At 43.6% G+C, this 12,524-nt stretch overlaps 1 protein-coding gene across 2 annotated transcripts in view; it reads left to right on the top strand.

The window, feature by feature from the left end:
- Synpr (synaptoporin) overlaps nt 1-12,524 on the top strand; it is a 312,355-nt gene that overhangs the window by 181,254 nt on the left and 118,577 nt on the right. For both annotated transcript variants that reach the window (XM_057770140.1, XM_057770141.1), the window contains one exon: nt 5,082-5,206. In XM_057770140.1, the coding sequence (XP_057626123.1) occupies nt 5,082-5,206 (125 nt within the window). The remainder of the gene's footprint in view (nt 1-5,081; nt 5,207-12,524) is intronic.

Below are 12,524 nucleotides of genomic sequence, written 5' to 3'. Positions count from 1 at the left end.
TTCCATGAAGGAGCTGTCTGTCTTCCATTCAGAGGAAAATCTGGTGTCACTCTGAGCAACATTGTCACTCCTGCTATGCGTGGTAGTTTGCTGATACCTGTTAAGGCAGGGAATGTACGACGGTTTCCCTGTCTTCTTTCTCCTGGATGTATTTATGATTGGGCTACAATGCAAAGGGCTTTTCTGTTGGTTAATTTCTTTCCATTTTGAAAGTATTTTTTTTTTTTTTTGTTATTTAGCAGAGCCATAGATCATCCCCAGACAGGACCAAAATTAGAGTCCATTGCAGGGGACTTAATCTTGGTCCTGCTGAACTCAGAGGAGTGAATGATTGTGCCAGTAGTCAGAACCCTATTGGCTTAGAATTTGCTGGAGAATTAGTTTTCTGTTACTAGAACTGGGAGCCCAGTGAAAAATGGGAGCACAAAAATTTCCTCATTCTCCTTGGATGCTTACATGAACTTTTGTCCCCGGTTACACCTTCAGTTGCTTAGAAAGGTGATTCAGTGCAGGGCATGGTGGGAGATCAAGCCCTGAGGGTGGATGTGCAGAGGCAAGAGTGTAGAGGAGCTAACACACACGTGGTCATGGTTGCACAGTCATACATGAGCACCATGTCCTCTTCCTTCTCCGTAGCTTGCAGCTCGAACAGAGCCATGTCAGCTGAAACTCTCCCTCAGGGTCTGTTCACACACAATCCTTTCCACTTCCGCTCCTTCCCTTCAGACTTTTCTCCCTCCTTAAATACGCAGGACTCACTCCTGACTTTCATTCCCAAAAGATGAATATTGATTGCCCATCTTTTCCATGCCCCAGAAGAGAATCATGTCTGTGTTATGAAATGTTGTTTTGTAAAACTGAGCATCCACAAGCCCTTTCTTGTGCTAATATTAGGCTCTTGGTCCTTACAGTCCTCCTTGTAAATTCCTCAGCTTATCCCTCTGAGGGAGAAGAGGGGAAGGATACAAGGCCCATTCTCCTTTTAGCAGTATGCATTTATGAGAGAATCAGGAGAAAGCTGGAGAACCCCCGGTTGCTCCCATGATGCATTTGTGAACAGTTCACGGCTAACTCTCCTCTGTGGCACAGAGTTTGTTTTCCCCACATTTCTGAAGCTGATTGAGACACTGTCTCAAGAGTCTGGACCTTAGCATTCTCCCCTCACCTCTGCCGTTGGCTGAGGTAAGGCTAGCCAATTTTCTTCTCTCATCTCAGTTTCTCTAGTACAGTGACATAAATAGCTGTATCAGTGAGAAGGAGGGAAATTGACTTTGAACATTTGTTGGGGGCTACGCATCTATGATTTAACAATCACAGCAATTCTGTGAGATAAAAACCATTATTCTCAACTCTCATCACCAAATCGATGCAGTGGCCTTTGCTTGGCTTCTTGTCAAGCCCTTCCTCCTTGGGTGTGGCACATTCGCTTTCTCCTCTATTGAACACCTCTTCTCACATCCCCTGATTTGTATTCCAGATGTTGGCTTAGCTGCAGCATCTTCGGGTATAGCTTTCCGTCTTAACCTCTTTGCCAAACACATGACGCAATTTGCAATTATTTGTATAGATGGCAGAGACTTTGCCCCTTTTCTGATATACCTGCCTTTTAGTACGTCAACAGCTGGCATGCGGGCAGTGTTCCAGTAGATAGCTGTTGAATGGATTTGTGGATTAGCCTTGGCTTACCAAGGATGGAAGTCATGGGAAGTATTCCATTAAATGTTTGTGGAATGAATCTGTGGGCTAGCCTTGGCTTACCAGGGACTAAAGTCATAGGAAGTATTCCATTAAATGCCTATTGAATGAATCCATGGGTTAGCCTTGGTTTATGAGGGACTGAAGTCTGGAGAAGTGGGGTGATTTGCCTTAGGGTCACCTAGCTAAGAATTGGACTCAAGCTCAGGTGTACTGTGTTTTGCCGCCCAGGGTAAAGGACTTAGGTGTAGCAGTGGAAGAGGGGGTACTGTACTGTCCTCTAAAATAGCAGAGAATTCAACCTCTCCCATCCCCCCAAACCCTCTAGTGTTCTCTCCTCACTGTGTTTGAATGTTTCTGTACAGCTGGCCAGTAGTGGTACAGGCCTTTAATCCGAGCACTCAAGAGGCAGAGGCAAGTGGATCTCTGTGAGTTCAAGGCCAGCCTGGTCTACATTGTGAGTTCCAGGATAGCAGAACTGTTTCACAGAGAAACCCTATGGAAAAAAAAGTTTCTGTATTATAGAACCAAACCCTCAGATAGAATATTCCAGTGGAGATGACGTCACTTTCTTAAATATGGAATTAACGCTCCCCATCATGTTATCCTCTTAGCAGGATCTGACCCTCCCAGTGTTCCATTCAATCTTTTCCAAACACATTTGAGTTTGGTATCAGTCACACGATGTGATTTCCCTTTAATCAGTGAGGACAGAGTGGAATAAGAAACGTAACCAGAAAGCTATAGGTACCTAATTCAACTGAGTATGGTGTCTTGTGTTTGCAAAGATTAATAAAGGCTGGAGGAAAAAGCAATGTGTGTGTGGCCTCCATAGTCTAACTCCTCCTTAGTATCCGTGTAATATATCTAACCAGTTAATGGATAATTATCGTTTCATCTTGGACTCATTTCATAGTGGTTCCAGTAATACCTTATTGAAAAGTCTTAGCTGTATGTAGAGCACTTACTCTTTAAACTATTAGCACACTAATGTTACTAGAGTGCTTTCTTTAAGATAATTAAGTATAGAGATGAACAAGAGTAGTTCTTTTGCCATTCAGCTACACTATAATGTCCTCAAGGAAATTTTAAAATACAACTTTTTGGCATAATTATGCTATTCTGCCATATATTCAATACAGGGTTATTAATCACACACACACACACACACACACACACACCTTTGAGAACTCTGTCACAAGGAAAGAGCAGCACTGTGATGAGCAAAAGCTCTCTCTCCATGGTTCTTTAGACTCCCCCAGCTTTCTTTGAAAGAGTTCTCACCCAAACCCCCATCTTTCACATGCTACAAGGACCTGGACTGTCCACCACCAGAAGACACAATCTGGATGTGAGTATTGGACAATCAGCACCATTTTATTCTCATTCCTGTCAACACTACAAGCTGATGGGAAGGCAGCTGTCATTGCCTGAGCTCTGAGCTCTGAGAATCGTGTGGGATTGTGGAGTGGGCTGAAGTGGCTGCTAAAGATCACTTGGGTAAGCTGGAAAGCGAAACAAACAAACAAAAACAAAAACAGACTTTTCTTTGACTGCATAGTTTGTTGTTGGTTCACTGGAGCTGAGATTTGTGTGGATCTAGCTAGGGCTTAAACCTAAATTCCATACTCTATGGCTTGGACCAACTTATCATGAATGAAATTTATGCCCTGGCATGCATGGGCAACCTGGGTATGGCAGTTCTGTTGAACTTGTCCATATTGGGTTTCATGGTCGAAATTGATGAGGACGATTGACCAGGTCTCTTCCTCAAGAGGGTGCCAGATTTCATTACAGATGGTTGTGAGCCACCAGGTGGTTGGTGGGATTTGAACTTGAGACCTTTGGAACAGCAGACAGTGTGTGCTCTTAACTGCTGAGTCATCTCTCCAGCCAAACAACATATCATAAACCCCACTATTTGCAGTAATAATAATATTCATCAGCGTTTACTGAGTGTTCACTTTGTGGCAGAAGGACACATTCTACGGGTTCCACACATCTAACACATATGAATCCATTTTCTTTCACTTTGTCTAATACATCATTTGCTTCACAGTTTAAAATACTGATTTTGAAAATTGGCATATACGCAAAAATGGTCCACCGAATGTTAGTTACTTACTGAGGGTTTTACAATATATTATTGCCATTGACCAGATTTTTCCTACAAATGTTAAATAAGCAGTTGAGGAAGACACTTCTTAAGGTGTTTTTCCACGAATGAGTCATCTGGCAGATAACTCTCATCCTGAAGTTTCGGGACAGACCCTTCTCCAGTACCGCAGACTTTCCCATGAAAATTGTTTGTCTCATATCACAAACAGCAGAATAGCTCAAGAGATATTGCCAGTGCTGTTTTGTTGATGAGGAAACTAAGACATGGTGATAGTAAGTGATGTCCCCAACATTATCTTCCAGGTCCCTGCCTTTAATTCACACATGATTTGCTCCTCTCAGTGCACAAAGTGAACGTATGCCCCCAGTGTGGGTAGAAGGACAAGCTTCTGCAAGAAGCTGACCTCCAAAACTAAAATAAATTGCAGTCTTTCAGGATGAGTTAGTGCGGACTGCATTGGGGTAACTGGCTTTCTTTGGCTATGAGCAGGACATCCTTTTAAATTTAGGCAGAGTATGAAATAATGAAGTCTCTTATTCCTTATTTCTCATGTTAGAAACACTCCTGCATGGGCTGCTGGTGCCTCGTTGGCATTTCTCAGGTCTGGAAGACTTCTCTGAGGTCATACTCCTCCCTTTCAGTGCCTTCTTCCCTACAGATCCATATTTCTCATCAGGAAAGGGTATGATATTAGCTCATAGCACTGAATCTTCCACTGGTTAATTTAGAAACTGCAGGAAGCACAGAGACTTAACTGCCCATGGGGACTCGAGGCAAAGCACTCTGATAGCCGATGTTCTGAAGGGAACCTCTTACCCAACCTTCCCTTCTGTAACTTCAGCTTTCTCAGGCCATGCTTTTACAGAAAGCAATCTATACCATTCCAAAAGGAAAATCGTGTTTATTGAAGAAAATGACCCTGGTAAATGTAAAGGAAACACCTCTCTGGAGGCATCCGCAGGCACCTTTCCAGGTCTCCGTCTATGGAATTATGCCATCACCGCCTTAGATGCGGTGCTGCGTTATGCGCTCACCGTCATTCCCCCTCGCCCCCCAAAGCGGCATTTCTCTAAGTTACAGGACTCTTCTTTAGAACCCCTGCAGCCTGACATCCTCCTGTCCATCCTCCTGCAGCTCAGTAGGCGGCAATGCTGCCCTGCAGAGGCCTATAGTCTCTTTCTGCCTCGACCCTGCACTCCTGATTATGATTTTATGACCCCCGCCATGCTAATAGCTGCTTTCTCTTTTCCTCTCTTGTTCTCTGCAGCTTTTTGCAATCTTTGCATTTGCAACATGTGGTGGCTATTCAGGAGGCCTGCGGCTGAGTGTGGATTGCGTTAACAAGACAGAGAGTAACCTCAGCATCGACATAGCCTTTGCCTACCCTTTCAGGTAAGGAATGGTGATTGGTGCTTCGCAGCCTCACAGCGGGAGGCTTGAATCCTGTGGATTCTGGGAGAAAAATGGTTTCTGCTTGAAGCCAGAGAATGTCATGACTAGAGTGTCCACCCGCCACTCCACACTGGGAGGATTTGCTCACTATACCTTTAATCCAGTATTGATTGTCCTCCGATCAATTAAAGCCTCCCACTATGGCCCGGTGTTTGGGACTATCAACAGAGACTCCACTTATATAAGTATTTTCTCCAACTTTAAGATTTCTCACATTCTATCTAGATTTGTAGGTTACATATAATTTTATATTGACTGTGCACTTCTGGCTGATAACATGTTTCATGATACTAATATCTAATACTGTCTCTGTGTACCAGATAAATCTGCCCAGATGAGTACCTGTCCAACCTCATTTAGTCATCACAATGACACTTTGAAGGAAGTCCCCTTACCATCATCAGTTACATCCTGGGGTATGGACAGATAAGTTCATTTTCCCCTAAGACCCTCTCTCCTACCAAGGGGCAGAGGCAGTGTAAGCCAGTGTTACAGCTATGGAGCGGCAAAGGACACCTCTGGAGGCTGGAGCTGCAAGAGGAAAGTTCTGGAGGGAAAGGCATCCTGACTTGTTGGGAATTCAAGCTTTACTCATTGGGAAGTCAGGCTATACCTGAAGCTGGGGTGTGGTGGGGGATGGTCTACCCGCAGTACAGAGCAATCCTGCTCCTCTCCCAGAGAGAGCAGTTACAGCTGAGCTCTGCTCTGTTCCCCTTAGGGAATGTTCTAGCAGAGCTGTTCATTGCTTCTCTGCTCAGCTCTTGGCCAAAGATGTTACTTCTTCTGCTTCGCTCTGCTAAAGGGAAGCCCCTGCAGAAATGTAGCAATCTCCTTTGGCTCCAGGGAAAAGTTGTTAACTTTTTCCTTCTCAACTCCCCTAAGGGAACATGTGAAGAAAGGTTCTTCTGTGTTTTTTTCTGCTCAGACCCCCTAAGGGAACATACCATCCAAGGTCCTTTTCTGAGCCTACCAAAGAAGATCTTCACCCAAAACCTTTTTAAGAAAGAGATTTATTTGGGAAGCAGGAGTCCAGGAGAGTGGCTGCCTCTGCCAGGGTGAGAAAGGGCAGCAAGCAACTGAACAGGCAGAAAGGCTTATATAGGGCTTCTTAGGAGTAGATTTTTAAGGGAGAAGATTTTTCTTCTCAGGGATTGGTCAGTTTTCCTGCTCAGGGATTGATTGGTTTAGTTGGTCAGGGGCAGAGTTGACTTTGGTTTTAGGGCCAAATTGTGTTTCTTTTACAGATCCTTTTTAGCCCTTTGGCTCTATTTTCAAGGCTAAGGCATATTTCTTTTATAGGTTCTGATTCTAGGGCCAATGTGTATTTCTTTGGCTCTGTTTTCACAGACATGGTGTGTTTCTTAGGTTCTGTGTTCTGGGCTAAAGTGTTTCTTTCACTGGCTCTTGTTTCAGGGTCAGGGTAGATTTCTTTCAGGAGCTTTGGTTTCAGAGCCAGGGTGGGTTTCTTTGATTGGCCCTTTTACCCTATAGGCGAGTTTTAGTCTACCTAACTTGAAAGAAATTCATATCTCTATTACTATTCTTAACTTGATACAAACAACTATTTCAACCTCTTTATCAATCCAATATCTGTTCATGCCTATAGATTGATTGCCAGTGGCCTTTAGAGCTTGTTCTCAACCTCACATCTTATGACTCTGATCCAGAGACCTAATATGAACTAACTTCATTCAATTTTGAAATAATTTATTACTGTAAGGCTCCCATATAATTGACATCAAGTAACTTGGAGGGGGAGGTGTTAAAAACTTTCAACAGTGTTTTGGTGTGTTATCAATATATGATCTGTTCATTTCATTGTAACATTATCTTCTGTGAACCTAATAGTGATTCTATAATTACAAACAAAGTAAAAATCAACCTTTACAAGTTTTTTTTTTTTGTAAGCAGGTAAGTGCAGTATTTTCCAAAAACATTTTCATGGACCCTCATAATACTATCACTAAAGGAAAGGGAAATGAAGGAAGAGAAGGGGGGAGAGAAAGACAGAAAGAAAAAGAAAGAAGATGGGAGAAAGAATTTAGAAGTGTAATGGAACAAACTCAAGAAATTCTTTTTAGTGCTTCATCTTTCTAATGTGCATTTTGAATCATCAAGAGACCCATTTTTTCCCAAACATATTCCCCATGGAAATTCTTTTCTTCCCTATAAAGTAACTCAGAGGATTCACAAATTGTAGAGCAGATCTTTAATATATCAGCCTCATAAACAGTCTAAAACAAGTGTGTTTTTATTTATGGGCAATGGAGCATAAGAAGTGATATCTTTGCATCTTAAGGATGAAGGAAGTAGAACCGATAGTGTGTTCAAATGCCCCCTGCTCAGAGTACAAAGCTCAGGTCTGCTAAGCACTTCTCCCTGGGGATTCACTGTTAATGTCTGTGCTGTGCTGGTAAAGAAGAATGTGGGGAAGCTGACTCTAGAAGTTCTGTACAAAACCCTTGTCTTCTGGAGTAGAAACCAAGCCAATGCCTGTTCATTGACCAGTGTTCACTGTCTCGAATCTCGAGTACCAGTTGAGAATGCCAATAGCCAGGCAGTGGGACTGGGATGCTCAATGACTTTATTCCTGGTCTCATAATGTCTGCTTTGCTTCCACAATGATCTCTGAATAGGCGCTCATAGAGGTGGGTAACCGCAAGGTCCACCCTTAAGGCAGTGGTTCTCAACCGTCCTATGCTGTCACCCGTTAATACAGTTCCTCATGCTGTGGTGATCCCCAACCACAAAATTATTCTTGTACTACTTCACAACTCTAATTCTGCTACTGTTATTAGTCATAGTGTAAACATCTGACATGCAGGATGTCAGATACCTGACCCCTGTGAAAGGGTCACTCGATCCCCAAAGGGGTCTTGACTTTTTCGTTTTCTTCCTGACTGCAGCATCATGCATGTAGCCCCACGAAGGGCATCTGGGGTAATGGGGTGAAGCTGGTGGTGTTTTATATGTATTCTTGCTCTTTTAAGTATTAGTCCCTTATTTGAAAGATTTTGACTGGGTTTTTGACATAAAATTGCATAACCATTGTTTTTTAACCCAGAATTTTCTTTCAAACACTACCTTATTTGGGAGTTCATATTGGAAGGAGGGCTGCTTGTTGGTTCCTGCTGTCTGGTTCCCAGCTGCCTGGCTAGCTTAGCCCAAAATAACCACACAGAAACTGTATTAATTAAATCACTGGTTGGCCCATTAGCTCTACCTTATTGTTGGCTAACTCTTACGTCCTAATTTACACATCACCATTAATCTGTGCATCACCACGAGGTAGTGGCTTACCAGCAAAGTTTCAGTGCATCTTTCTCCTGCTGTGGCTCCATGGCATCTCCCTGACTCTGCCTTCTTCCTCCCAGCATTCCGTGTAGTTTCCCTGCCTACCTAAGTTCTGCCCTATCAACAGGCCACTGCAGTTTCTTTATTCATTAATGGTAATCACAGCACATTGAGGGGACTTTCACACCAATATGGAAAGCAGGTAATAGACTGAAAATATGGAAGCCGAAAAGGGATGAGCCTGAAATACCCACCCATGAGCTATGTGAATGCCCCTATTCTTGATAGAGAAGAAAATAAAATTTTGCCTCTCTGTTTACCATGTCCACACAGTTACTGCTCATCCAACTCCCACAGAACACCTTGCACTGTGCCCCGGTAACATCCATCCATCTAGGAGAAGTGTTTGGCTTGCAATTTCAGCTCCACATTTGGATACGGCGAAATGCCATGCCCTTCTCTTGTGGAGAATGTTCTTGAGAATAAGCAAGAATTTGTAGACATTATTGTGTGTATGTGAAACTCCATAAGCCACCGTCAGTGATTTGATCATAATCCTTGAACTATGATGGGAGCCTTCAGTAGTTTCTAACTGTTGGGTTTAATTCAAAAACACAATGAAGACATAAACTCAAGCACCAAGTCATTGAAACAAAAAGAGATAAGAAACCAGTTATGGATGGCAGGTCACCAGAGACTTCTCACCTGGTTGTCAGAAGAGGACTTCAGTTAACATGATAATGTCAATTAGAACATCTAGATAACTCACAAAGACTCAAATGTGGCTTCTAGTAAATGAACCACAGTATGTGTTTCCTCTACACCACCGTCTGTGTGTGTTTTGCTTATACTGATGGCAGAGAGGAAGCTATTCAGCAGTATGTCACTTTATCATAGAATTAAGATACCTGCCACCTGACCTTCCTTTTGGCCTGTGACTAAAACCAGAAAGTGGTACTTAACTGTTCTCCCTTCTCCTGTAATGTGTTACCATGGTGTGAACTTGCTTGACTTTGTGGGGTGGGAGGTGAGTTCTGCGTCTCAGATTCTTAGCACGCCCCTTAGACGCTGAAGTGCAAAGCAGGACTGCTCCTTTTAAGGTACCTAATATATTCCAGGAACACCCACCCAAAGAATGCACATGCTTTGGGCTGACAACTGAATGCAGCATAAAGGAGGTCAGGACTGCTTTTTGTGGGCTATGGAGGGTGGGGCAAGCAAGCAAATGAGAAACAGGACAGTTTATAAATCTAGAACATCCACGGAGTGAATCCCTAGACAGCCATTACAAACATTTAACGATGTGTGAGATGCGCTCTGAACAAATACAAGGCCCCGTCAGTGATGACTTGGGTTGATTTTCATTCTAACTTGTTGGAGGAGAAACCGCCATTTGCCTCAATTTAACCTGTCCCTTACTCGTTCTTGGCTGGACTTCCAAGTGAGTGCAAGCCTGGACAGCCCTTAAGTTGTTTCCTCTAGCTATAGGAACTTGCCTGGCTGATAAGGATGGTAGGAAAAAACACAAAGAAGTTAACATTTCCTGGAGTAGCCCTCACCCAGTGGCAGCCGTGAGGAGTGCCTCTCATGTGGCACAACTATAAAGCGTGTTCCATGCTACAGATTTTCTCAGTGATATCCATCGGGAGAGCTGGTATTTCATGGTTAATAAAAACCTAATCATTGCATGGCTTTTTATCATCTTCTTTCCTTCCCGGTCCCAGTAGAGCATTGCTCTTTTTCTGTTTTTAGAAATAAGTCCTCCAAGAATAAGTTGTCCTTAACTCTTCATCTCAGAATCTATGTATTTGATGCTTTTGTGTCATGGTGAGCAGCTGGGTGCTGGCGACTTACAGGGGGGCAGATGCCTTTGGGCCAGCATTGCACGGGGCCCTGGTCATCTTCCCATCACCAGAGCTCTGCCATATTTTTACTCACCATGATTATCCAAGACCCTGTGAAATCTGTCTGTCAAACAGACAGTGGTACTTTTCACAGTGTTGAGTGAGAGGCACAGGCAGAATGTTGAAACAAGGACTGACATTCAATATATTTTCCTCTAATATATTAGTTTCTCTTTCTTCATCAAATCAGGGTAGCTGGGAATTAGCTAGAGAGACGAAAAGATAACTGATTAGCAAAGGTGTCCTTGAAGCAGCATCGACCCGGAGACTATAGTTTTCCTTCTTCTTACATGCAAACATTAGAAGAGCTACATATTTAATTGTCTCAGAACAATTAACTTGCTTTTGAAGTTCCAGTGTTCTTAGGAGGGATTATTGTAGGGTTTTTGTTTGCCATCCCTACCCCAGACTGACAGAATGGGGGACTCTGTCACATGAACATGGTATTGGGGAAATTATTTATTTATCGTCACTGGGGCAGGAGAGGGAGATTCACCCTGAGCCCTAAGATCCAACGATAGAATATTCACCGTAAAGAAAAGGGAAGCAGACTGCTCAGTTAGCACTGATGGAACAGGCTCTTTTCCCTTCTCTGTCTGTGGTTCCCCTTTCCTCTTTGTAACATTTGAATAAGATTTGAATAAGTGCCACTAAACAGAAAGGCTGTGGAATTTGGGTTTTTACACAGTATTAGCAGCTCCGTCAGAGCTGAGGTGGGAGGAGAGCCTTTTCTTAAGATCCATCTCCACAAACTCTCTTTCTCTCCCTACCATTGAGCCAGTGGGGGAACTACAAGTCATCAGGGCTGCAGTGTTTTGCATCTTGTGGTCCTGAAATGCTGTGTCTGCGCTTGGCGCTTCGTTTTTATTCCTCGTTACCAAATGTTTGTGCTCTGTTTGGGGAACGCTTCAAAAATTTCCAGTCTATAACATCTCATTTTTTTTATTTTTTTTTTTTGGTTTTTCGAGACAGGGTTTCTCTGTGGTTTTGGAGCCTGTCCTGGAACTAGCTCTTGTAGACCAGGCTGGTCTCGAACTCACAGAGATCCGCCTGCCTCTGCCTCCCGAGTGCTGGGATTAAAGGCGTGCGCCACCACCGCCCGGCTATAACATCTCATTTTAACATTGCACCTTAAACTGATTTTTTTTTTATGATAAGATTTGGTGCTGCCAGGGCCAGACAGTTTCGATCCTAAAGTCAAGGCCCACAGGCCCAAGGCAAACCCCAAGTCAAAGCGCTGCTTTCAAATCCAAGCTCTGCTGTCTAGTGGATGGGAAGTTACAAGCGCTTGGTCTGAGAGTTGAGACGGTGCTGGGCCTTTGTCTCCCATGTGAAGATAAAGTAGTAGTATCCTCTTCACAGTCTGCCAGTGACCATCACCTAGGTAACAACATCAACCGTGTGGACTAGTGGATCACAAAGCACGCTGTCGGTGTTGGTGTTGTTACCAATGAAGTTTTGTGCGAGGATTGGGAGCTAAGGTTCACTTAGACAGCAAAAACAAGGCAGAGAGCACTATTTCACAACGATTTGTAGAGAATATTGTAGAGATTGCAGAAAATGATACAGACATTCACGCTGGCTGACAGCATGGGAGGGGTCAGATAGGAAGAAGCTGAGTGAATGTCAGAGTAAGCTGCCTGAGTTAATCAATCCCGGGGCTCTCCTCCCAGCCTATAAAGCTTCTACAGTGGACCTGCTGCTATGCTTCCCTCGAAGGAGAGCGGTGGAGAGAAATCTGATGGCCATCCTGCTTTGGAATTCTGCCAACATGCAGTGAGACAAATATCTGAGTGCAAGTTGTTTTCTTGGCAGGCTCATGAGAAGCTCCTAAGAGGGAAAGAACATGAGACTGGGGACAGAAAGGTGGCCACCATGGGCGGCTCTGGAACCTGAGATTTCATAAAACAGTCAACAAGACATCTCAACAGGGCTTGGATCATATCGGTGATAGAGTCTCAGTGATGATCTAACCACTTTTGTTAGTTACTGGTCAAAAGCTAGGCTTGCAGGTCCTTGTTCCATCTGCTGTTCAGCGAAGCCACCAGTCAAGAGACTAA

The sequence above is a fragment of the Chionomys nivalis genome, chromosome 5 (assembly GCF_950005125.1).
Source record: "Chionomys nivalis chromosome 5, mChiNiv1.1, whole genome shotgun sequence".
Lineage (NCBI taxonomy): Eukaryota > Metazoa > Chordata > Mammalia > Rodentia > Cricetidae > Chionomys > Chionomys nivalis.
Note: the sequence above shows the minus strand (reverse complement) of the source record. Positions and strands in the feature narration are given on the sequence as shown.